Below are 26,387 nucleotides of genomic sequence, written 5' to 3' on the forward strand. Positions count from 1 at the left end.
ATGGCTTATACCCAAGTACCCTCTGTTCTGAGCCTCAGCAAGAATGGGACTCAGTGAAAGAGACAATTGATTCGGTTAAATTAGAGACTTGCTGTAGATTAACATCAGTCTGTGGGAGATGTCAGTCAAGCACAGTCTGAACACCCACACAGTCCTGAGAAAAAATCTTTATCACCAGACACAAAGGTGGAAACACCTGTGTGGGTGGACTGTAGGTGTGTAGAAGAAATCAAAGACTGCATTCATATTATCACTCTGTATAAAATTAGGGAAAACCCATCTAATTTTTAAGCGTTTTATTGAACAAAAGCACCCTACCATTGATCTGTTATACAAACAACCCCAAAATTAGCAGTAGAAGCTAGCGTGGTCCCTGTGGCAAGTGCTAATTCTGTACTTAACATAAAATAGCACAGAGGCATTTAACGTTCATCCTAACTGCAGTCTTGTCAGCCTGTTAAACACTTGTATTAACTACAACTAATATGAAAAACCACCACTAGTTCATGTCACAATTCAAGGCTAGCTAACAAGCTAATATTAGCTTACTTTAGCTAAACAGCGAATGTTAGCATTTAACCTAATTACAGCAATGGACAGACAAATACCACAGCACACAGATTTATGGGGCTTTTTTTGATACAATATCAAGGCAAAATCTAACTCACCACTAGAGTGTGATTAAACTTCATGTTTCCACAGGCCTCAGCCTTTTGTTGTCATTCTCCTCAGATGGCTAAATGACAGGGGGATGGACTTTAATCAGGCCGGTTGACGCAGCTTGATTAGGTCACCGCCCACTCGGCGCCCCTCCACCTGCCGCGGCTTCTCTAGCGTTAGCAACCGGGCGGGCTGGTCGGAAATATGGGCAGCTTCATGGATTACGCCTTCCCGGCAGGAGATGAAAGCGACGGCAGCAATGACGAGTGGGATATCGGGTGCTGTTCGGATAAAAAGTCGTCTTGCATCAAGGTTGATTTAGGAAACATCGTTCATCAAACCGGATAATGCCATTAAAAATGGAGGACGGCGTTAGCTAGCAGCAACGAAATTACCGCGGCTTATTAGCAAACATAAGCTATTATAAGATATATAAAATAATAGTTACAGAAGTAAATTAATAGGCTGGCAATATTAGTTATGGTCATGTAGTTAAATTTATATATCTACCTTATTTTAGTGTAGGTTAGGTAGTTTAGGTAAACCGCTCTTTATCGCCCTTCACTGTCATTAACAGAAGCTGTTTGTGGCGCAGTAGCGAAAATATGCACATTAGAGCACAAATAGTATAAAAGTGTATAATTAACACAAAGTGCTAAGTTAATGCCTTAACGCTGAATAAATAATGTTAATCATTCAGGTCATTTCTGTTTTTTATCTGAATCTGAATGTGGAGAAATCAGAATTTCGATGTTAGCTAGCTAGCTAAACAGCAAACAACCCTCTTTAACTGTTTCTCCATTGTTTCTCATATATGTCCATATTTTCCTACTAGTCTAAATCTGTGTACTGATACTATTCAACATAGTAATGATAATTTACTTGATTTGTAAATGTGCTGCTGGTGGTTATTTACACCTCTCAATGCTATACTCAACAGAAATGAAGTAGCTTATCACAGTTTTAACAGCTTGAAATAATTGATTTGATGAGACAACCTCAGAAAGATCTTGAATAATAGGTATTAATTCTTATTAAATTAATTAAACTTTTTAGCTTTGTCCTGAATAAATTGTTAATTGCATACATTTGTTGGTTTGGTTTGCAATGATACCATGAGAGGTTGTCAATATTCATGGTTGATTAAGTTAAAAGTGAAGGTCTTAGCCATAGAGTATTCTTCCTTTATACACTAATTCATGTACAAAGAAAGGCCCAAAATAAAAAAAAAATAGAACCCACAAAGTATAAGTTTCCTCATTCAAGGAAGTGTTATTTGTATATATGATATCTGAGCAGTAATCATTGTTAAGTCTGTTGAAAAACATTTTTGGTTTGTCCACATATGCAGTTTAGTTTTTGCATCTCTGGAGTAGACATTACTAAAGTTACAAAATACATTTATTGTGCACTACACTTCTAACAAAACAGTATTAAGATTGGTATGGAGTACCTACTGTATAGTATAAGTTTGTAGTATGGAATTGGGGCACATCATAGATGAGATATTCTGGGACTTGCTCAAAATGATAAAAAAGAAGAAATCTGCAGTCACTGCCTGCAAGGAATGATTTCTGCTAAATACTGCTCTAAATTTTACTTTCATAAAAGTGGAATTTTGCTCCCTGGAATTCAGAGATAGTATCCACAAACATACATGTGACACATTTTCTAAATGGATCTTAATTTGGAGTAAAATTGTTTTTGGTTAATTTACTTTTTCTTATTTCCACAGGCTCTGGATGCTGTTGTACCACATGCAGAAGATAATGTGTCGATGTTGAAAAGAGCCATCAGTTATGGAGACACTGGGACTGTCGAACAGCTGTTGGATAATGGCAAGCACTCTATATATTTGTGACACAACTTTACAGTTAACTGTGAATAATAAAATAATATTACAAAGAAAGGCTAGCAGTAAGTAATTCAATGAAAAAATGTGATTAATTTTCATTAATGTTTATATTGCTGTGGGTGTTGTATCTTTGTTTTACTGTGATACACAGTAAAAGATGCATACATAAACACCTACATACATACATGTGTCCAGCCCACTCATCTTCTTTTAATGTATTTGTTTATTTCAGGTTGTCTTATAATGAGGGATGTATGTAATCAGGCCAACATCATAGATAAAGATGTTTGAATGAATTAAATGGTGGAGAGGACTAGTCAGAGTTGGAATTAATTAACATTTTTCGAAGTGGGTGGGTGTGATTTATTCCCCCAGCATAACACACTTTTGCAAGAAATTGTTTTGCAGAAATTGAGAGCGATAGGAAAAACAAACTTTTAAGCAAGGAAGCTCAAAGAAACAGGGTCTAAATTTGTGTGGGTGAATATTTAATATAAGTCTGTCTCTGGGTGTGTCTGTGTGTCTGTGTGTCTGTGTGTGTGTGTGTGTGTGTGTGTGTGTGTGTGTGTGTGTGTGCGCGCTACAAGGGGGATTAGGCACAGATTTACTTTTTATGTAATCATTTCATTGCCTCTCTTGATTCGATCCTTTTGGTGTGGACAGGCATGGACGTGGAGACCAGGCTCGGCTTTGAATGGACTCCGCTCATGTGTGCTGTCAATGTGGCTAATTACGACCTGGCCAAACTGCTACTGGACAGAGGGGCCAGAGCCAACTTCAGCAAAGGTCAGACAGATATGGATCTCCACTCTGTTTTTACAAACAGAAATTAAGCAGACAAATTCATACTATTTTGTGTTGATGGTTCATAAAATGATATACAAGTGTAGGAGGCTCCACTGACCTCTCTGTGATCCCTCACCCACCACTTTCCAGAAAAATAAACTAGGGCAGATACTGTGATTAGGCAACACCATTACATTGCTGCCTTCCAGACTTGGATATGAAACAGCCATACCTAATCCTCCTGATGGTCCCTGTTGCGTTGGTGTCAAGCTATTCTTCCCTGTGGCACCTTTTTTCAATTTCCTCACCTGCTGCAGCCAAAGACTGGGGGACCAATTGGGCCTTCATCTGACATTACTTAATGGTGATGACGCCAAAGAGGAACTCGTGCAGAAACACACTTCTTATCCATTGAGTTGTTTTTAGTTCATGCACACTGCACCCTCATCTCAAAGCGAGAAAAATTGAAGGCATCTGTTGGATCGAGGTCAGTCTGGGTAAAACAAGCACGGGGGAAGAACTCTTTTCTTGTTGAGAAGCAGTCATACATCCTGTTGAAAAAAGCAGTTACTGAATCCCCAGAAACATGAAACATTTAGTTGTTATGCAGGAGTAAGTGCAGTATTGCACAGTCTAATTTGTAGAGGGGAATGTGATGGTTGAATGAGAGCTCTGCTCCTCTCCATCTAAATCACACTGAATGATCAGTCTGTGGTTAAAAGAATGTCGCCCGGGTTTAGATTGTAATGTTGTTAATATTGGTATTAAAGCTTGTTATACTATTACAGTCACTGTTACTGTTCACCTAAGTCAACAGTAACAACAAGAGATTCAGTGGCTGGGATTCTTTGACATCCAGTGAGCAGAGCAACATCCGGAGGAACCAGCTCTTATAGTTCTTCCAAACTGCTTGTTCTTAGGTCACATAATGTTGGACCCCCCCCCTTTCCCCTTTCAAACGTTGGCTAATGGATGTTTGTGTCCACCCGCTTCTAGAATAGCTATTAACACTTTTGATTTCAAAAGTGGTCGGTAAGACCATAAAGTGGCCGCTACATCAGAGTCCATAACAGGAGATACTGTAGAAGGGTAGAGTTGAACTTCACGTAAATTAATTATCTTTCTGAAGGGCAGGCAATGCCAATACAATACTATGCAATTCAGACAGTGCTGGAGCAAGTAGTTGATTTATCAGAGAGTTATAGGGAGAAATTAATTGTGAGCATTTTTGATGGTCAACTAAATATTACTATACCAAACTTTTTCTGATTTGCTGCATTTCTCAGTTTTTTATCATTGTAAATAAAAAAAATCTTTGGGCTACTGGTCAGACAAAGAAAAGGCAATTTGAGGACGTCCGTGGGAACATGTGGTGGACAATTTGCACTGTTTTGGGATATTTCATAGAGCGAATGAGTAATAGTTAGGTTAATGTATAATGGCCCAACCTCGCCTTGCCTTGTTTTTCAGTTGCAAAAGAAAAGAAAAACAGATTGTAGCTGTGGTCGTTCTCTGCTGCTGACTCCTCTCTCTGTTTACCCCGAAGGAGGCTGTAGGATATCTGCTATGGTCTAGTGAAAAACACCACAAATTAGGGACGCTCGTTTTAAATTCTTTTTCTGAGTGATGGCCGATGCTCGTTGACCAACCATTAACCAACAAGATTAAAATGTACTGTTAAGAATAGATGACTGTCTGTAACTTATTAAAATCATCACACACCTGCAGCGCTGCTGTGAATAAAGTGAAACAAAATAAAATGGACCAACAGGTCTACACGAAGAATATTGAACTGAAATAAATGTTTAAGTAAATAGTAAATAGTAGCCAGACTTTCTAATGAACAAAAACAAATTAACAAAACAAAACCACACATTGAATCCTTCGCCGTAGAGTGCACTGTGTATAACTGACATAATAGTCTCTCCTGTGAAGGAAAATATTAAATCACCTTTTAAGATAAATAGCAAATTGTGGCCAAACTTTCTAATGTATAAACAAATAAACAAAATGAAAACACATATTGAGAAAGCCCTGTAGCCTCCTGCTCCTCTGCTCTCAGCTGATTAAAGAGAAAGCAGCCAACAGGTAACAAAAAGTCTTGTCCACTGGTTTTTATTCTGAAAAAGCAACATGTCGACATGTTGTGGAGTTAGTCTGGTGTGCAGTCGTGACGGAGAATATCTGCTAAGATGGTACTGATGTGCCAGGATAATTGATCGTATTAATTGGTCAAAATTCTTGTTGTCAGTTGGCAGTTTAACCACTTGATTATGAACAACACTATTGGAAAATTAATGATGAATATATTTAGTCAAATAACATGACAAATAACCCTACATTTAAATTTATGTATCTACACGTCAGCAATTTATAGTTGACAATAGTTTGTGATCTTCATCAAAATTTTCACAGCAGCTGCAATAGACGAGACGCACAGTGGGAAATTTTCTGTGTATGTGCAAAATTCAAGTGCAGAATAAGACTGTAACCATGTCTTCTGCTCAGTTAAGTCATTTTTTGTATTCCCCTCTCTGTTTCTGCTGCAGCAACAGTACATTATTTTGCGGCCTTTACATTCTTAATTTTCCTGGGTATTCACCAGAAACCCTCCTGTGGCCCCTCAAAGTCCCCAGACACCAGTTTGGAGCCATAGCACCAGCCATGCTGTTGATATCTGATGTCAATTAATTCTCAGTCCAGAATGTCGAGTTGAACTGTGTGTGTGTGTGTGTGTGTGTGACTGATTTCACATGGTCTCGGCATCTGATGCTTGAGGCAGATTAAGGAAACAATTAAACAGGAGGATGACGTGTGGTCACGTCCTGATGGCGTTTGTCCAAGCAGCGAGGCCGAGCGGAGGAATGCACGAGTGATTGATAACGGTCACCATGCTGCTGTCATACACTCTCACCAATTCTCAGGCCTCAGATTTATTTACTCCAGTCCCCTGTAGACGCAAACCAGGCAGTCTGGTTTACACCCACACACACATAATATAAACACACACACTTGCACACAGATATGGAGCCAAACATGCACAGCCACAAATACACAGGAACCCACATGCAGATGTAGGGGCCTAGGTATACATGCACACACACACACACACACACACACACACACACAGAGGAAAACACACAAATGCATTTTGATACACACAGTGATACACACAGGTTGTGGACTCATTGGCGGAACAAAACAGGAATTGAGAGCATTGCCATGCGACTCAGTTTTATCAGGATAAGATAAGGAGACGACTCCTCTGAAGTCACTCGTCCCATAAAGGCCGCCACACTTCCTGATGCCAGATAAACGGCTATCCATCTCCATCACCAGGTCCTCGTCCAGGCTTTTTCTTTCTTTATTACAGTGTGATGCATGACTGTATTGGGATCGGAAAAAAAAGACAGTTCTCTTACTTTAAAAATTGTTTTGCTAAATAGTGTAATTACAATAACCAGTAATGAGGATTTCATACATTTTTACGTGTTCCAATAAACCAGAGTATGAAAGGTTCCCTTCCCTGTTTGAAAATGTACACTGTTAAAATATGTAAACGAAAAATTCAATATTAAATAAAAAAGGCCTATCTCTTAGAAAGCTCCTTCAATTTTTTTCAACAGTAACTATTTCAAACCTACATTGTTTTACTCTTCGTGAAGCTTCCTCCACATTTTAACTATCTACCAGGTGTAGTTGGTGATACAGCTACAATACATGTTCATATAAGTGCACCATCAAAATGTTGATGGTTTGTCAGCCAGGAAAATAAATCCTAACTTTCAGACACAGGTGGATTTCAGTGTCAGCTGCAGTGTCTGTAGTTATCTCTGTGTAAGGGCTGTAAAAACGTGCGTTTTATTGGTAATGGTAATTTTTCTTATCTAAAACTCATAGCTTCTCATCGGCTCAGGCTTGTTACCTTTGTTAGATTATTGTTTAGCTTAGCACCATTATTAAAAATTTGAATAAAATTGTGATGATGCGCTTTCACACTGTCCACAGACCACTGGACCGTGCTCATGGCCAGCTGCACAGCGTCTGCCAGCGAAGACAAAATTGCTCGCTGCGTGGAGCTTCTGCTGTCCAGAAATGCTGATCCCAACATGGCGGACAGGTGAGGGGGCGGAGGAGTACAGATGTGTTTCAGGTCATAATGTTTATGGGATTTTCAACACAGTACGAACTGTCGGGGAGAGGGGGTTGGGGGGGGTGAGGAAACAACAGAGGTGCTGGATCAAATTTCCTTTGATGCCTCTCATTATGTTCAGCTGCCATGTGGTAGCATTATGCACCACAGTGCTCCATACAGAGCATATTTGTGTGTTTCATTTGGAATGTCCTGTTATGGCATGTGCATGTACGGACGGGTATCAGACAGACAGACAAACAAACACACACTCACAGTGTAAGGGCTGGGTGGGAGGATTTTAGAAGCTTTTGTACACACTTAGATTGAACCCAGTACGCAGTAGTTTGTAGGTCCAAATGTCCAAAGGTGCCTGAGTTAAAAAACCAGACTAAATCTTGTTAAAATGTATTATTTCTTTACTGTTACACATTGAAATACAACAGTTTTAACCTGGATGTCTAGGTGTCATTTGACCTGCACATTATGTTCATGTTTTACCACGAGCAAGCACCTGTTCATCAAAAACAAACACGCTTTTGTTCTGGCACATTTGTCCATTATTATTTATTTATTGTATATGCATTGTCAAAGCCTGGTTCAATGATTGTGACAAGAGAGGGAAGACAACACGAGTTGGCAGATAAGTTTAAATAATTTATTTACAAAAAGATTTAGGTCAACCTATAACAAAAGTAACAACAAAAAGACCACAGCTGCCATCTGGTCTGCCAGGAGCAGGAGAGTGATGGTGATGACTCTGACCAGGGCTGTGGAATGTGGAAGGTTTTAATAGCTGAGCGCACCGGGCCCAGGTGTAGCTCACCAGGCTGGTTCCCTGCATTCAGCACCTACAAAATAATGTTATATTAAATAATATTGCCTTTCTTTATTCTTTAACAGCCATCTTCTAATTCATCTTGAATCGTTGTTTTCTGTCTAGCTTTCAAACATGAGTTAAATATATAGCAGCACTGTCTAACCATCACCAATGGAAATAGAAACAAACTAGAACATCTGAGGAAAAGCTAGCTTCCTGTTAGATCTATATGTTACCACAAATCACTCCAGACACAAAACATCAGCAGCGTGTAAACAGGAAATTGAAGCATTCATCCATTCACCCCACAGGAGCCCGAACTCTGCTCAGACGCCACTGTCCTCAGGACCAGCACATATGGTAGCTATAGTGAGATGCTGAAAAGATAGTAGTCAGTGCCAATATGCTTTTTACACTTTGGGGCATGTTGTGCCTTTATTTAGATAGACGCAGTTACGGAGAGGAAGGTCAGGGAGAGAGAGAAGGTCACAGGTCGAACTCGAAACCCGGCTGCTGTGGAGTTAAATTCTGCGTTTTAACACTACACCTGTCTTTGCTGTTCCTTGTTCATAGTATTTTGTGTGACCAATCAACTGCAGAGTAGACAATCTGCTTCCTGTTTACACAGGCTCGCGTGTGCCCAGTGTACATGTATGGTCATGTATGTGTGCGTTTTCACTGTCATCTGTGGATTGTTACCTTTATTTATTTATGTGAACAGAAGAGTGAAGGACGACAAAAATGCTCCAGAAATACTTTGAAAACATTGGCAGCAGGAATGTGGGATAAATTAATTCAAGTGACGGGAAGTTTGTGACCCATCAGCCATTGCTGTGGTCTGGTTTCCTGCCCTGGTGAGGAACTTCAAAAATTCCATCTCGTGGAAAAGGCTGACGGGAGGTCACTGTTGAAGCACGTTTTACTGTTACCATCTGTGGATTTTTGTGGTGTCAAAGTGTGGATGCAGTCCCCAGTGGCTTTCTTGTTTAGCTCTCCCTAATCCCCTGCCACTCTGTCATTGCCAGTATGCCATTACACTCACGACACACACAGCCTGAGACCCCCCCGATTACACAGACGGACACGCTATAGCGTTAGGAAATTCATTGGTTCCTTCCCAGACAAAATATTTGAGGCAAGGAAACAAGATGCAGAAGGATGCAGATGAGGTGGTGAGGAGGAGGAACCAACACCCCCCAACAATCAGAGCAAAAGATGAATATGGGGTTCATGTGGGTGCGGAGGATAAACCTCTTCCTCCTCCTCCTCATCGCCTCTTACGTCTGAATATCAAACCAATGATTAACACCAGCTGCTCGTCCTTCTGTCTCAGTGTAAACAAGCATTCTCTGTCATCCCTCAAAGTCCTGCAGGAGCACGATGCGGGGTCCATTGCCTCCATGTGTCCCTTTCTTTCATTTATTTTTTTACCTTCACTGTACTGGACTGTGTCGACCGTAGTTGTGTCAATGCTGGAACGTGCCTCTCCAGGCTGCACGTGAATGTGCACGGAGGTCATTCAGAGACAGTTGCGTGCTTGTTTCTTTTTATATTTGAACAGATTTTAGGTATAATTTTACACATTTTTCAGCTGGATCAAACTGTGTGTTTACTGGGTGCACAGGTTTGCACGATACTTTGTTGGGATTTGGGAGGAAGTGTTTCTGAAGCCTTACCCATATCTGCTCCGGTCCACAGACACATCGGCAGAATTGTAGTTTCAGCTTAGACTTTTCTAACCTTTTGTTTTGGACTCTCAGAAAGACCTCGCCAATTGATAAATGGGTATGAATACCTATTGATACACCTGATTTGGCAGCTGTTTCTTTCTTATCCCTTTCTGCTACGAGTCTCTAGTCTGAAAAATAAAGGAAAAGGAAAGACTTAGACTTAAGTGATTTTAGAATTAACCTACTTGAGACTTGAATTCCTAAAGACTTCACTGGAGAATTGAGAGCAAAACCTTCAGAATCTCAGTTTGGAACGTCCCAAATCCTGAAGAATACAAGGATCTGAAATAAGTAACACCCTCACAGCTTTGAAGGTCTGTATTAAGTCTGTATTGGTTCATATGTTTGAGCTCACATTGAATATTAACTCTTGATTTCTTGGAATTTAGTTAAAGGAAGATGTAGCTTCCTGCTTAGATGTTGGTCCACGCAGATTCACACCTGTTAAACAAACATCACCTCTGTCTAAGAGGATTTTCAGATCAGATCATGAATTTGTACGAAAGTCAACAGAAAAATGTCCAAATGTCCTGTCACTTGAATTGTCAAGATTTCAGGACTTCCCTGAAGGACTTGAGACTCAAAGCTCTGCTAAATATTTTTGGCGACAGCATCCATGTGCAACAAAATTGAACAGAATAATCATCATTTCCTAATCATAGGGAGGTAGGTTATTATTGGCTCGCGAAACCAGCCTATAACACGCTGTCTGCACATACTTTGCTAATTATTATTGTTTTCTCAGTCAGGATATAATCTTTTCAAGCCTTTATGTGAAAGTAGTCATTGTGAATATTTTAGAATTGACTGGAAGCCAGTTTGAGGTGGAGCGTGTTTGCCTTGGCACAGTGAGTCAGGTGGTTTGGGAAGTCATTCTTCTTCTAGTCCTGACACCAGGAAAGAGGTTTGCACTGTATTGTCTGCATATCGATCAGCTGTCTGTTTGGGAACCAGCCAAAACACACAGTCTGAAGGACACACAACACACTGAAACAGTATGCGAGTGACCTTGGTACCTGTCTCGCAGTAAAACCCTGGGGAAAATACAGCAGCACAGGACATGAAAACAAATGCAAGATGCCACTGAACCTGTTCTCATGGGTCAAAGAGGAAGTGACTGATTGGCGGGCGCGGAGGAAATGTCATACGTGTCATAACTATTGGTTCATTTGTTTGAGTTCACATTGAACATTAACTCTTCATTTCTTGGAATTTAGTTAAAGAAAGACGTAGTCGTGCGTCCTGCTCAGATGTTTATCAAAACCCACTGAGGGTTCACACAGATTCACACCTGTTAAACAAACATCACCTGTCTGCAAAGATTTAAAGATAAGATCATTTATTGGTACAGAAGTCAACACTTCAGTTACCAACATTATAATACAAGTAACAGCAGTATGTCTCGACTCAGAATGACAAAGCAAAAAAAAAAAAGGCACTACTGTAAATGGCTTTTAGGGTTGGGTCATGTGATTAGATATGTTTTACCATTAGACAACAAAAGTTCATCAACAGCAAAAAATCAAAGGCAGGTTATAGCTGGAAATGATGGAAATCATTAAATAGGACTGTTTTGCTGATTTACAGGATTTTATCATCAGTGTGTTTAAGTATCTTGTTTTATTAGAGATTCAGTGAACTGGATGAGCACTGATGTTACCTTCTGGTTATCTGAAATGCTTCTGAATTGAGTTTTGAGAATCATTCTCTATCATGATATCAGTGTTGTTATGTAATAATACTCTACAACTTTAAATGGGACTTATGAGAAGGTAAAAGATCGATGTTAAATACTTATCCTTGTGGCAGTTATCCACTTCAGCTTGAGTAGTGTTGACAAGAAGAGTCAATATAAACAAACCTTTTACTGCCTCAGAAATAACTTGGATTCAAAACTCTGACCTGTCAATCAATTTGCGATTGATGACACATTCCTATTCATTGTTTCATTGGGCAAAGCTTTCGTTCACATGTGAATTACAGATCAGCCCTCGCTGTCTCTTTCTGTTTCTCTCTCACACAGAGACAGACCAACCATTAAAAGTAACAGTAGTGATGAATTGTCTCTGGACTTTCCCACGTCTGTGGATTGATGTATTTTTCTCACCTGCTGTGTTTGAGTCACAGGTGATAAGAGATACTGTAGCAGAGGTTATTTATATTGTTATATTGTCCTTGTTCAGATGGAAGCAAACACACGAGCAACGAGGGTCAAAGTTGTCAAAACCAGGTCTTCTGTTTCACACTAGTTAGCTGTGGAAGGACACGTTGACCAGATGTGTGTTTGGCTGTGACCTTTTAGTTAAAGGAGGCTCTGTCTGTAACCACTACAGTGGACTATCTATCACATATCTCTATTATTGTGCTCAAATGGTCCAATACCCTGCAGATTAAACATACTACTCTCTCTGGAGTTTAACAGTGGCTCTAAAGTTTGTCACTTGCAGAGGATGTCAGCCTTGTTGGGTGTTGAATCTGACACCAACACAGCTCCTTTGCGTTAAAATGCAAGGGGCTGCATGAATTTGGACGATGTGGGCGAAACAATGACATTACAATCAGGGAAGGCTGCTTTGAGAAATTGAGCCGTTAGTTTGCACAATAGTTTCTAATACTCTGAGGATGGATTTTACGTCTCTGGAAAATTATCAGGGTGACAGTCTTTTCTGTTGATTGCCAACAGTGGAATCCAAGGTTCATGTTTTAAAGAAATCTGTGTGCCACTTAATCAGCCCTTGCTGGTTGAATTGCTCAATGTCATTGTTTTACAATAAAAGTTGGGCAGGGTTAAACTTATCTCTGTGTCTGCAGCCTCTGCATCAATGCTGTTGTCGGGTCCTATGGATTCCAGTGGTAAACCAGAGTCTGTGCAGAAAATATATCAAAACATCCAGAGAAACACTTCAGAGCACTGTGCAGCCTAATCCACCTCTCCACTGTTGATTAGTTTGATCAGTTTGATCAGTTTGATCAGTTCAGACAATTGTCGCTAAATATTCTTTGAGCTGAAAGGAGACAATAGTGCGACACAGAAATAGTGTATTGATTTCTTGTGGTGAAAGACACTGAACAAAGTGATCAGCTGCATGAAGCTGGATTGTGCAGGACTGGTTTTAAAAGCTCCTATAAATCTGGATACTTAATTTATCTTCCATGTCTCTGGGTAAAATAATGTCAAATTTTATTTATATAGCCCAATATCACAAATCTCCCTGCAGCAGCTTAACTATCTGTACAGATTTACAACGCCCTCTGTCACAGGAAGAGTAACACAGACAGTCAGGATGACACCACTATAGACTGTAAACATTAAAGAAGAATATAATCTGAGTCAAGCAACTCCAGGTGCCACCACCAGAAAGGCCCTGAGCCACACAACCATGAAGAAGGAGGAAACAGCACACAAACATATCAGAGGCAAAACCAAGCACATCGTTCACACGTCTAGAAGAAGGAAACAAACATAAAGATGAGTTTTAACATTAGACTCCACTGTTAGTGTTACGAGCCCATGCTGACCAACACATGCTGGAACTTTTCAGAGCCATGTTTTAAAGCCTCTAGGTATAAAGTATGACTTATTTTGGTGGTTTTTAGATCCATGTGTAAAAACTTGGTGCACTTCAAGAATCAGTTGTGATTGTTTTGCCTCAGTTGAAACAGTGAATGTGCAGAATCAGTATCCCTGTACGCTTGTGTGTCAGATGATTATATGGAGTTTGCTGCCCCCTGGTGGTGTCTCTCTGACCTCAGTCATCATTTGTCATCATCCCTAATTTAATGTATTATCTTTTGTTGTCTTCTAACCTCATCTCTTCTCCCGTCTCTTGTTGTAGGTCACAGATGACCTGCCTGATGCTGGCAGCCAGGGACGGCTACAGTAAGGTCATCAACCTGCTGTTGTCCCATGGAGCAAACATCAACGTCCAGGACAGCAATGGATACACAGTATGTCACAGGTCCCTCCAGTGGGAGCCTGCAGGCCACGCTGTAGCTGTGAAGTGATTATAACGATGTAGAATTTGTTCATTTATACATTTGACTTTGTTTATGGTAACTACTGATGATATTTTGTGTCAGGCTTTGTCTATAGCAGTGCAGTACGGCAGAGAGGAGGCAGTGCTGAAGCTCCTCCAGCTGGGAGCAGACAAAACCATAAGAACCAAGACTGGCAAAAGCCCTGCTGACCTGGCAGTGATCTTCAAGCACACACAGGTACCACAAGTACTTTTTTACCTCATATTAGCAATTTAGCATTTTTAGGGTTCTTTGGTAATCTGGAAGAAAAGTTATTTAAATCTTCCCCAGGAGTGCTGTAAAAAGACACATAATGTATCTAGTTAGAATATGTATTTATGATTATTGAACTAACAAATACTGTATGTTTGGTGATTTTAAAGTATGTGTACCGTATTTTCCGGACTATAAGGCGCACTTAAAAGCCTTTAATTTTCTCAAAAAACGACAGTGCGCTTTATAATCCGGAGCGCCTTATATATGGATTAATTTTGGTTGTGCCGACTGACCTCGAAGCGATTTTGTGTGGTACACGGCGCTCACGGCGCTCTGTCAAAATGTTTTAGTACGACTTTGGTAAACTACAAAGCCGCACCGCTTGCAGCATTGCAGCTACCGTAGTCAGGAGCGTCGCGGAGTAATACATACTGTGCTTCACCATAATATTACAGTGTGCGTGTATAAGGACCTATAAGGAGTTATTGTGAACACGCTAACGTTTGATTTAGCGGTATCAGACTGTGTTTTTTTTACGTGTTACAACTGAACAAGGTTGGGAGTTATTGTGAATACGCTCATTAACGTTTGAACAATGTTGAGAGTTATTGTGAATGCGTTTAATAAAGTTTGACTGACTTATCTGACTGTTTTGTTTCGCTTAATGCGCCTTATAGTCCGGTGCGCTTTATATATGAAAAAAGTTCGAAAATAGACCATTCATTGACAGTGCGCCTTATAATCCAGTGCGCCCTATAGTGCGGAAAATACGGTAACTTGTAACTTAAGTACTTGTGCTGTGCTGGATTTATAAAGATATTTTCTATGGTTTTTAACCCAAAAAAAGCTAAATCCTGTCGTCCTCTCACACTGGTGTCTGTCCACAGATAACCAGGATCCTGGCTGCTTCATCCCACATCTCGAGTGTGCAGGCCTCTAGCTCCATGGAGGACACCCTGTCTAAGTTCTTCATGACCAACTCTGAACCTCTATCTTCCAAAGAAAGGCAAGATGAGACTTAAAAAGCTTTAGGGCTTTAAATGCAGGTTTTGGGAAGAGTTGACATAGAGTGTGTGTGTATGGACATAACTGTCCCAGTTAAAGAGATTATTAAGCATCATGGTGATAGGTCTGCACGTCCTCGTCCTGGTTCTCCTGTTGTCAGAGCTATATTTCATACCTTACTGCAGCCTGCATGCTTGTCGCCCCCTGTTGGCTTTTGTGTGATCGATGCCTGTGCAGCAGGTGTTGTTGAAATAGCTCAACCAGACATAAACAATAATAAACTTCTTTCATGAATGTTTAGTCCACTCGGACACAGCGGGGCAATTATCATCAGGCAGAAACATTGTTTTTGAGCGTGTCTGGCACCAGGAATTGCAATGTGTAAGTCTGTAAACATGGTTGTTGTCTTTCTCTCATGTCAGCTACAGAGACGTTAAAACCCTTATACACGCATTTCACATACTTTAAACGTCGTTTATAAAGCTTGTCATGTCAACAGTCAGACTGAAGCTGCATGTACACTGTGGTTTCTCTGATGTGTCTGAACTCACTGACACTTGTTGTACTCGCTTGAACCCCAAAGGAGAAGGAGATGTCTTTTATTTTGCCCAAACCCTTACACAGGGATGTCAAAGGCTGGAGTCAGGAACCCTGGTCTTAAACTGAGCCTTGCATTTAGAGGATGAGCTGCATTTTTGAGCTGTTCGTTGCTGCTCAGGCTGTGAACAGCTTTGCATTTTTACAAACTACTGAAGAGGTCTCCATTCATACAGTTTTAGCACAATCATGGTTCCAGCTGGTTCACACTTGGGTTAACTCTGTGGAATAAGTCAGTAGTTCAAGTCTTTTAGAGTGAATGTGAACTCTCTGCCCTCCTCAGTGCAACCAAGCTCGATGACCTTGAGCTCCTCCTACACGGCCTTGATCTTGGCTACCTCACTGACATCATGACTGTAAGTACTGGTTGCACGCTAGAATAAGATTTCAGTTTGGTTTTTACTCAAATGTGTATATTTTTGTAGGCACAGTGCCTTTTCCTAATGTGAGAGACTTCTGTTGTCTTATCTCACCGATGCTAAGGCAGTGAGAGATATTATGCTGTTACACACAGGTCAATATGGTATTAAATCTGTGGGTGAGATACAGTGATCCCAAATGTGTTGAGCACAGCTGCATTACTGACAGAATGACATCCACAGGCTTGGGAACGTTTACATATTTCACGCAGTGCTTGATAATGGATCCAGTGTGCTGGATTGGCTTGGGCTGAATTAAACTAAGGGTCAGTTCAGATTTTAGTCCCTATCTGATGTATGAGGACTGAGTTTGATGGGTGCAGGTAGATTGTTGTCATTGTACGGCAAAGCTTCATGCAGGCACATCTGTCTCAGGCAGTGGGGTCGGGAGCAGCTGTAGAAGTTTTGATTCGGTAAATGCTGAGTGATGTTTTCTTTTACTTGTGTTGCACAGGAAAATGACATCACCTGGAACTACCTGTTGACCATGGAGAAAGAGGACCTGGAGAAGGTAGAGGATGACTCTAACATCTGTGTGTCTGTCAGCTCTGTTGCTCATTGTCAGCCCTCAGAGTGACCCAGAAAGAAGCGAAGGTAGCTGCTGATGTCACAGCTTTTTAAGGCCACGAGTTCAGTAGAAAGATGTTTAAATGGTGACCTGAATTATTTTAGGATCACTCTAGAACTATATTTCTGTAACTTTGTATAAACCTCAAATAATAATAATAATAATGATAATATTTCTAAACTTTATTTATAGAACATTTTTCATACAAGAGATGTAGCTAAAAGTGCTTTACAATAAAAAATGGACAATCAATGGACAAATCAGAATAAAATAAGGGCAAATAGAAGGACAATTAAATTAGACAATACAACGACAGTAGATGATAAAATATGTAAATGAAAATAAATCATAAAATATGAGAGAATTAATTAAAAGCCAAGTTAAATAAATAGAGCATTGCTTTAAGCTCTTGGCAGGGTGTTCCATTATTTTGGAGCATATTTATAAAAAAATGTAAAAAAAAGATCTAAGAACGTGGGTAGGATTATTAAACAGCAGTGAATCCGAAATGTAGGCCGGTCCCAAACCATTAAGAGCTTTAACCTTAAAATCTCTTCTAGAAGATAAGTGTAGCTAAAACTGATGTAATGTTCTCTCACTTCCTTGTTTTAGTCAAAAGTTAGAGAAAAAAATCTGTCAAATTTAAATAAAAGCTCACCAGGTTTTTGTCACCTGGCCCACATTTGGGTCATTACAACAAAAGCACGTTGCATCTATAATAATGAACAAAACTTCCAGATGATGAAGTTTTCAGACATGAAACATGATGTACCTGAAGAATCTGTTTGTCACGTGTTCAGACAGTCTGAGTATTTTTCTGAATAGGAAACAAGAGAAGGGATCTGGATCAATAAAAGAGGTAACAGTGTTTCTCCATCTGTCAGATCGGTATCACAGACCCGGAGCATCAGGAGAAGCTGCTGATTGCTGTGCAACAGATGCACCTGGACAAAGTGGACCTGGACACAATCAGCCAACTGGGAGCTGCAGCCAGCGGGTAGGGAGTCGCACCTGACTGCCGAGCAGGCCTGTGACTGTCCAGTGACTCAGTCAGGTCTAAGGACCTTTAGAGGGCAGTATTAATAGATTAGAAGACTAAAACCTGATCAGAGGTTTCATTTTTTCTGTCTACACTGCAGTGCAAACATAACAAAAATCATTTAGATCGTGGTTTCTATGGTAGAAAGCTTTACAGTATTTTAAAATCTTTATTTGTTTCATTCTGCTGGGAATGTCTGATTAGCTTTCAGTCGCAAAAAAGTTTTCCACAAATACTCTCCACAAAGCCAGAAACAAAGTTGACGGTAGTAGCAAAAATTTAAACACTTGTCAGCCACACACCTTAAACCCTTCCCCGCATCCAGCCCTCCTCCATCTCCCCGTAATGCTCCGTCTGTCCTCCTCCGCTGGAAGTCGTCCATCAGCCTCGTGAGCATCTCGCTGTCCTGTCTCCGTATCCCCTCCCCCATCCCTGCAGCCAAGCCCTGAGCCAGGCCCTAATGGTTTAAGCGGAGCTGTAATGATTTGTAAGGTGAGAGGCGATGGGAGGTTGCAATGAGCAAAGGAGAGCCTGCGGTGTGGGCCAAACAGAGCCATCGCACCGCACCCCATCACTTCATGAATCCTTCGCAGAACTGGGCCCGCTAGCTTCACCCGCCCCCGCCTGCCGGATGAGAGACAGTCCAATAAAGAGAGGGATGGAAAGCCAGACCTCCTTGTGAGCTCCTTCTGGATCTTTACATTACACTGAAAAATGGGAGTTAGTTGAAAATTAGTCTTGAAAACATTGTGATATGTCAGAGACCTGGGTATAAAACTATGATGTGTGAGATTTTTGTGCGTCTTTGCAGCAATTCAGCCTCTGTCAACTGACAGAGCATCGAATGGTTGAGCCTGTTCCTGTGGAGCCTGCATTTTTACTGAATCCTGGGCCCGGGCGGGGACTTGAAATTCTAGTGGGTCCATGTCCAAACATTCAGTTGTGGAGGCAGCAGCTTGGATTCCTGGGCAGATTGTTGGCAGTGTCAGTCAGGGCAGAAACACAAGAGCGTGATGGTAGAAGCTGAAGCTGAAGACATAACCTTTTCAGGCTTTGTTATCTGAGAGGACTTCTGAATCAACAGGCAGGTGCTGAAGGTCAAAAGGGGCCACAAAAGCAAAAACCTGGGTGTGAGAGGAGTTTGGGGAGGCCATGGAGAACAACCTTTGGTTTGTCTCAATGGAAAATACTGAAAAGAACTAATAAGTACATAACAGAGAACTTTTGAAAAATGTGCATCTTAAAATTAAGTTTAATTTTAGAAAAATGAAATAAAAAGTGTAGCGTGACTTTCCCTTTTTCTCAACAGTCTCAACCATTTTTATAATATCTAAGGAGTGGATTCTTGTTTCCTTCGTATCCCATGCACGTGCGTGTGCGTGTGTGTGCAGGTGCATGGTTGATGTGATTTAGTCCTGCAGATGGTCTCACGCTCTTCCACTGATCAACAGTCGGTGGCGATAATGTGCCAACAAAGACAAGAAGGAGGCTGCTAGGAAGCAAACATCAGGTTTCAGATTCTTCCAAATGTTCCATGAGGAATGAAATGCATAAACATGTTTATTAGGCCTCAAGGATACACATATTGCCTTTTTTTGAGAACCCTTAATATAAATGTAGCTGTTTTGCAGAAATACTCCACTGGTCACTTTAAGGTGGTTAGGTTTAGATCTAATGCTGATGACTGCTGGGACTGCCACCTTTAAAGGAAGTTGTAGGAGTGTCGTGACTGAAATATTGCTGGTCTGAATCTGCCTCAGTGAAAGTAACTACGTCCCACTGTCCTCATTGAGCAAGGCTCCTGCTGGGTGCTGCTGGAAAACAGCCCAATTATCTTTCCCTCGATGAATAAAGTTCACACCAAAGTGGCACACAAGCGCCCTGTATCAGCATTTCCACATAACATAACGTCCTCTCCATCTGCAATCTCTTCAACAATCTTCCCACCGGGGGCCCATCATCACTCTCTGCTCCCTAGATAAACTAACAGCAGGGAGAAGGGAGGTGAGGGTGCAGCACAGGCTGACTGACAGTGTTTACTCGCCCCTCTGACAGAGTGTGAGGAGGGCCGGGACGGCTGGCTGCCCAGTCCCCTCACCAAGGGAAATGTACCATTAAGATAAGAGCTATCAATATCCCACCGGACCAGGGGATGGGAAGAGAGAGACGGAAAGGTTGATGAATATAAATAACTAATTATTTAAGGTGGATGTTTTCAGGGAGGGATGACAGCATGGGTTAGCAGGGGGAGAAGGCTTGGCCACCTGCTCGGTCTTCTATAGATTGGTGAGGTGGTCTCCAGGAAAATGCATGGAGAATGTTAACACAAAGTTTGGTCCAAACTATCAATCTGTCTGCCCTGTCAGTGCTGGGCATTTTCAGCTGCCCTACCCTTGTGTGTTTTTTCATGTGGGCATATCCTCAGTGCTCAGTTTCAACAAGGTAAACCTCATGACCTCAGCTTTAAGGCTACTTCAGCATTATCCACATGCCTAAAAAAAACATGTGACTTGTGATGAGCAATGCATTGAACTTTGTACCCAATCACCTTATTTAATTATGCAAATTAAATTGCATTTTGCAGACTTGACTAAGTATTTGAACTTGTAATCACAGTCTAAAAAACTTTAATAACAGCAGTTACATTTTTAAAAAATGTGATGCAGCCAATAACTAAAGCTATTTTTATTTAGTCTGGTGATTAATTCTCATGATTAATTGATCAGTTGTTAAATATGTCAGGAAATGGTAAATAATTCCCATCACAAGTTCCCAGAGTCTAGAATGATGTGAAACAGAAAATGGAGCAAAGGAACCGGAAAGGTTTTTTTCTTGATAAATACCTTAACTGATTATCAGAATGGTCAGTTAATTCCTTGTTGATCAACTAAGCAGTTAATCAAATATTAGTTTCAGTACCACAAAAAAAAACACATGTACACACAGTTGTAGGTGTGAATATACTTTCTTTAAAATGTATATAAATAAATGTTTCTAATTTCCATCTAGTTTCCATTATTTGCTCGTATTTTGCAGGAGTGAGGAGCTGCATAACTTCCTGATAAGTGTGCGACAGCAGTGCTGCTACCTGACGGAGACGATTCATGATGTCATCAACCGTTTTCCTCGCCAAGCTTCTCAGGTACATGTCGTCTGTAGCGGTGCAGACTGCAAAACCTCATCATAAATTATGGGAAATATATTTTCCATTAAGGAGCTTATGATAATAACATATTGAGTCTAAAATAAACTACATTGATATTTTTTATACACCCATTTTATTTTTATTTTGGCAAATTTAAGGTTGTTAAAGCTTCCTGTCACCTCAAGGGGATGAGGTCAGGTGATTTTATGAGCACATCCTCTATCTCACCTGCCGTCCAGGTAGATTTGTGAACTGGTACTCTGTCTCTGTCTGTCTGGTTCTATGTAGCTCGTCTTCTCACTGGACCCGAAGAAGGAGGCTCAGGCCGTCTGCAACCAGCTGGTGGTCCAGACGAAAGACCTGCAGAAAGAAGTCACCTGCCTTCGCAATCTGATATGCCAGGTCAACACACACACACACACACACATCAAATGATTGTTAAAAAGTACAAACCACAATATGAAATATAAGCCCGCTCCCACTCCACACTTGACAGTATTTATTTATTTTTCAAGCTTTGCCGTCATGTATTAGATTAAACATCAGCCTTTTACACAACTCGCTACACAAAACACCACAGCCTCTGCTGCAGACCTCACATGCAGACAGACATTAATTTCTGGCCTCAGATACAGTTCAGAAAAAGTTGGATGTGTTGCAGCTGAACAATAATGTTTATTATCACTAATGACATTTACAGTAAATAAGAAATTTAACAGCAAGTGTTGCTGGAACCTAGAACCTATAAATAATAAGTAAAGCCACAAAAGCAACTTTAAAATAAAACATGAACCTGTATAAAAATAAACTTATAATTCAGATGATTTATTTTTGCATCTGTGACACTGATTCCTGTGATGAGCTGATATCAGCTGTTAGTAACATCGTTCAGGCTTGGACACTTTCATACTTCAAGCGAATCAATTTACATTCTTTCCTCACAATGTTGACTGTTACACTCAGAGCTTTCCTCTTAACACTGAGGATTAACAGCAACATGACCAGAACAGTGTGTGTATGTGTGTGTGTGTGTTAGATGTTGGTGTATATGAATTCTGACGAGCTCCAACAGGTATGTGTGGGGGTGCTTGCATGTGTGCACCTGACTCTGTGTGTGTGTGTGTGTGTTTGCATTTGTATTCCAAGAGGAGAGAGTCGTTCCTGACAGGGCAGAATCCTCACAGCCCATAAGTCAGCACCGCTGTGACATCGACCTGTCAGCACACAGACGATGAGGCGGAGGGATGAGGGGACTGATGGGAAGGCGAGGGTGGGGGCAGAAGGAAGCGGGGAAAGGACCCAGGTTGGAGGGGTGAGGGAGTTTACGAGGGGAGAAAGGGCTGATGGGTAGAGGTGGGGGTGTGAGGTGAGGAAAGGAGGTGGGTAACGGCAGATAGAGGTGCGTATGTTTCGATAGCAGCGGTGAGGAGATCCTCTGTGTCAGACAGGAATCTGACAACCAATGGAGCCCATTTGGACCTACTGGCTCCCAGCCCTGATAGGAGGGGCCCCTCACACATACACATGTAAAGACACACAAAATCTAATCTAATCCACGAGACCTTGTCTCCTGAAACACACACATTATCACTGTATCTGCTGGAGCAAACCTTTGAAACAAAACCACTTCTTTTTGCTTCATAGCCAACGTTAGCATTAGCAGCTGTTTACTTACTTTACTTCAGCATCAAACTTAATTCCTTTATCCATCATCCATTTTCTATACCGCTTATCTGAAAGCAGGTCACGGGGGGGCTGGAGCCAATCCCAGCTGACACTGGGCGAGGGCGGGGTACACCCTGGGTGTGGTAGGAAAACCAGAAAGAAAAGCAGCACTGTGCATTTAGACAGTTATCAAGTAATCTGACTTTCATCAACCTCTGTTTTTAACTAACAGAAACGACCACAGCAACCAGCCTCAGTTTATCTTACAGTGGTAACAAGTTGTATATTTTTTCACAGTGGTGATGAATGTGAAAAATGTGTTGTAAGAAAATGTGCTGACATTTTCTACAGTGGCTTCAGAAAGTATTCAGACCTCTTCACTTTTTGCACAGTTTGATGTCTTTTAGATTTAATTTTAAATAGAAAAAATTACTAATTTTTGCTATTTTTACCCTTCAGTCTACACCCAGTAACTCATAATAACAAAGTGAAAACATGTCTTTAGTTTTTGAAAAATTATAAAAAATCTAAAACTGAAATCTCTCATTTACAACTTAAGCTTTTTCATTTTATTACAGACAAAATTGTAGGTTTTCATTGTTTTAAGTAGTAAGGACCCTCTCATTAAAAAACTGCTCCATACCTCTACTTGATGCCAGAACTCCTCAGCTCACCTTAAATGAGCTTAAAGGTGTGTGTTTGTCAGGTTAAACATTCAATTCCCTGGCAGCACAGAGGTAAGTGTCATTGAACCAAATAGAAATTTCATGTGAAAACTTGGCAGATGTATTTTGAAAACCCCTGATCTACTTCCTGGAATGTGAATACACAGAGCTTCAGCTTCCAGTTGGCTGTCGGTAGTTTGACTGTGACCGACCTGTCAGGTGTGAACACACACTGGCTCCCTCATGCAGGACTCTCAAGGCTGCACAGTCAGTCAATGCAACAGTGCAAACTGTGATTCCTCAAAGCTTCGTTCTTTGCAAAAAGCCCTGATGACAAACTAATGAACCACAGAGCTCAATTACCCGTAAACACCAGATGATGCTGGTTTTTCATTCACGTCATTGGCTTAAAAAAATTTGACTTTGGATGCTGGTGTCTGAGGTAAATAAAGGCCTTGGTCACTTTTTGAGAAAACACAGAAGTTGAGAACTATTGTGGATCTCAGAAAGAAGCTGTGAGCTGTGAGAGAGACAAAATATGAAACATTCTCTGTCGCTTCTGACTTTCTCTCTGAGCAAGTAAATATAGCTAAAAATCACAGCTCAGTCTTTGTTGGTTATAAAATCAGGGTTTTAGCATCAGAGCAGCAGCTTGTTGTTTACAGCAGTTACACAACATTTTTTAACATGTAGAGAAACTAGTGTATGTTAAAAATTCTCTATTATATAATATCTAAACAGAAGAATATTGTTATTAGAGAAGCTGAAGAGTGGGAGAAGCTATTTTAGGCACCTGTGGAAGTAAAAAGTCTCAGATTTTTCCCATAGACAGTGTTAAGTGACTCACAGTTGGAGTATTTCCATGGCTTGGATGGACATGAAACTCAAATATTTAATACAAATAATACAAATATTAAATCAGAAAATATCTGGTGCTTTGTTAAAAAGTTGAAGGTACAGGTTTGCGATCATAAAACTATGAGGGAGAAGTTAACTACAAGTCCCAAGGTGCATTTCTGCAAGAAACATCCAATCATAGAGTTTAAAATGTCTGTTATGTGAAGCTGGAGAAGGCTGAAGATTACAGGGTTGAGAAAACACAATCTGCAGCTTCAATCAGTTCAGTTTTAAATTCGGAGTCAGGTTTAGATGAATTCAGGAACTTGGGGATTGTAATTTTTGAGCTGTCCGCCATAGCAAAATGACAAAATTGAAATAATTTAACATCAGTCTAAAGAACTGCGACATCATCTGTGAGATTCTCCTGTTTCTAACATTGAGGAAAAAATTGAGATATGAAAACAGAATGAGGAAAAACATCTCCAGAACCAGTGCCCCCTCCCTTTTCTGAACTCTATATTAATGTTGCATTTATGTCCTGTGGGAATAATGCTTTCCCGGTACTTACTAAATACATTTCCTGATAAGTGATGTCACAATTCAGGAAGTTGGTAGAAATCTGAGTTTGCTGCCAAACCGCAAGTTCCTGAGCCACATTTGCTAGAAGAGCTTGAACTCTTTGTATCCAACTTTCTCACATGACAGGAATTCAGTGTGACACTGTGTCACTCTCTGAGTTGGGAGTTCAGACACGGCTTTATTCCACTGTGGCTTGACCATGACCAAGACCCGGCTCTCCACTTGGCTGATGAATCCTTGAGGATTTGGCACAGGAAGTTTTGGTGACTCAGGTTTGCGAGTCATGCTGCGGTGGTACGATGGGACCAGACATGTCCTCACCCTCCAAATGAGCTGGTCGCTGTTTGATTCCCATCCAACAGTAACTGAGCCGATATTTCCCACCCAGTCAAGCTTTAACTGGCCTGAAACTGTTTGATCAGGACGCTGCTATAATCTGGACTGGATTAGATTAAAATGACCTGCAAACCTTTTACTTCCTGCTTGAGGTCACGTTGCTCCAACCGCAGGGTTTTTTGTGTGTGTTTTCACATCCATATTTTTTTTTTTGTTTTGTACGTTTTCCCATGTGAATCTTTCTCCGTCCTCCTCCCTCAGATGGATGAAGCCGGAGATTGCTGTCAGCTTCCCCAACCTGGTTCCCACGGCAACTGGAGGATGCGGTACCTGACGAGAGTAGCGCTGAGCACACTTGGAGCCACCTTCCTCTTGCTCCTCTACAAAGCTGCTTGTGGGAAGGTTTACCTGCATGTGTACAGGAATGTTTGCTAATCACCGGACAGATGTGTCCATCAGTCAATGCTCTCGTCAGAATATTTTGTGTTCGATGACTGTAGCTGATAAATTGGATTTTGATTATGGGTTGTTCGACAAGACAGGTAATTTTTATTTTTTGCTTTAGTGTTTTGTTTCCCGGTTTGCTCTGACTTGTCACCGAGTTTAGTTCTTAATTCTTTTTAAGTTATTTTTATGTTTTAAGGCTTTAAGTGGAAATTAAAGTTTCTTTTGAGGAGCATTTTCTTGTGCAGTCAAACAAAGTTCCAGTGCCTGAAAAAAGAAAAAAGAAAAAGACTTATCCTGATTTTAATCCAGATAATTAATATTTTTTTAATGATTTTAAAAATATCATTACAAAATATATATTTTTTTAATTTTTAAAAAATAGCATTCAGATTAATATGACTCCCATCCCATCACCAGTCGGAGCATTGAATATAGAGCTGGAACCAGGAGATGATTAGTTTATCTTAGCCTGGGGGCAGATGGGAACAGCCAGCCTGGCTCTGTCTAAAGTTAAACAGAAAACACATCTGAAGTTCTCCTACACACTGTGTCCCGGTAAACGGTAACGTTAAAACAACAATTTGTCATTTTAGAAAGAGTTGTGCAGAGACAGTGTTGTTTTCATATTAGGACTAACAAGAAATGATCAATTATTAAATTTAATTTTTGGCACCTGTTAGTCAAATATGATACAACATGTCATTTAGTGAGTTAGATACTGAGATGTTAATTTGTAGGTGCATTTTTTTTTACTTTGTAAAGACAAGAACTGGTGCTGGGTTTGCAGACTGAATTCAGGCTTTTAGAGTCAGTGAGGCCCAAATTAATGTCGCATTCATAGAGCAACTGCCTGAACACATGAAGTA

At 40.6% G+C, this 26,387-nt stretch overlaps 2 protein-coding genes across 3 annotated transcripts in view; one reads left to right on the forward strand and one right to left on the reverse strand.

Moving 5' to 3' along the window:
• cftr (CF transmembrane conductance regulator) overlaps positions 1 to 799 on the reverse strand; it is a 43,047-nt gene extending 42,248 nt beyond the window's left edge. The window contains exon 1 of the mRNA XM_071459045.1: positions 669 to 799. The gene's annotated coding sequence lies outside the window, so the exon portion shown is untranslated. The remainder of the gene's footprint in view (positions 1 to 668) is intronic.
• Positions 791 to 25,753, forward strand: asz1 (ankyrin repeat, SAM and basic leucine zipper domain containing 1). 2 transcript variants are annotated; one of them, XM_071459108.1, is made up of 13 exons: positions 791 to 972; positions 2,396 to 2,498; positions 3,179 to 3,301; positions 7,310 to 7,421; positions 13,820 to 13,931; positions 14,064 to 14,198; positions 15,104 to 15,222; positions 16,102 to 16,174; positions 16,692 to 16,748; positions 17,690 to 17,802; positions 20,854 to 20,986; positions 21,278 to 21,391; positions 25,336 to 25,753. In XM_071459108.1, exons 1-13 carry the CDS (start codon positions 865 to 867, stop codon positions 25,507 to 25,509), a joined length of 1,476 nt encoding a protein of 491 aa, XP_071315209.1. In that variant the 5' UTR covers positions 791 to 864; the 3' UTR covers positions 25,510 to 25,753. The 2 variants fall into 2 exon arrangements, with proteins under 2 accessions (XP_071315209.1, XP_071315217.1); XM_071459116.1 differs by having other exon boundaries at positions 20,881 to 20,986.
• The last annotated feature ends 634 nt before the right edge of the window (positions 25,754 to 26,387 follow it).

The sequence above is a fragment of the Trachinotus anak genome, unplaced genomic scaffold (assembly GCF_046630095.1).
Source record: "Trachinotus anak isolate AG129_WGS33_773 ecotype Australia unplaced genomic scaffold, CSIRO_AGI_Tana_v1 ptg000002l, whole genome shotgun sequence".
Taxonomy (NCBI): Eukaryota; Metazoa; Chordata; class Actinopteri; order Carangiformes; family Carangidae; genus Trachinotus; species Trachinotus anak.

What these genes read in the sequence shown, in the direction of transcription:
- asz1 (XM_071459108.1), top strand. Translation starts at nt 865, where the DNA reads ATGGGCAGCTTCATGGATTACGCCTTCCCGGCAGGAGATGAAAGCGAC. An exon ending in TTCCTCGCCAAGCTTCTCAG is followed by an intron (nt 20,987 to 21,277) that starts GTACATGTCGTC and finishes GGTTCTATGTAG; the next exon opens with CTCGTCTTCTCACTGGACCC. An exon ending in TTCGCAATCTGATATGCCAG is followed by an intron (nt 21,392 to 25,335) that starts GTCAACACACAC and finishes CTCCTCCCTCAG; the next exon opens with ATGGATGAAGCCGGAGATTG.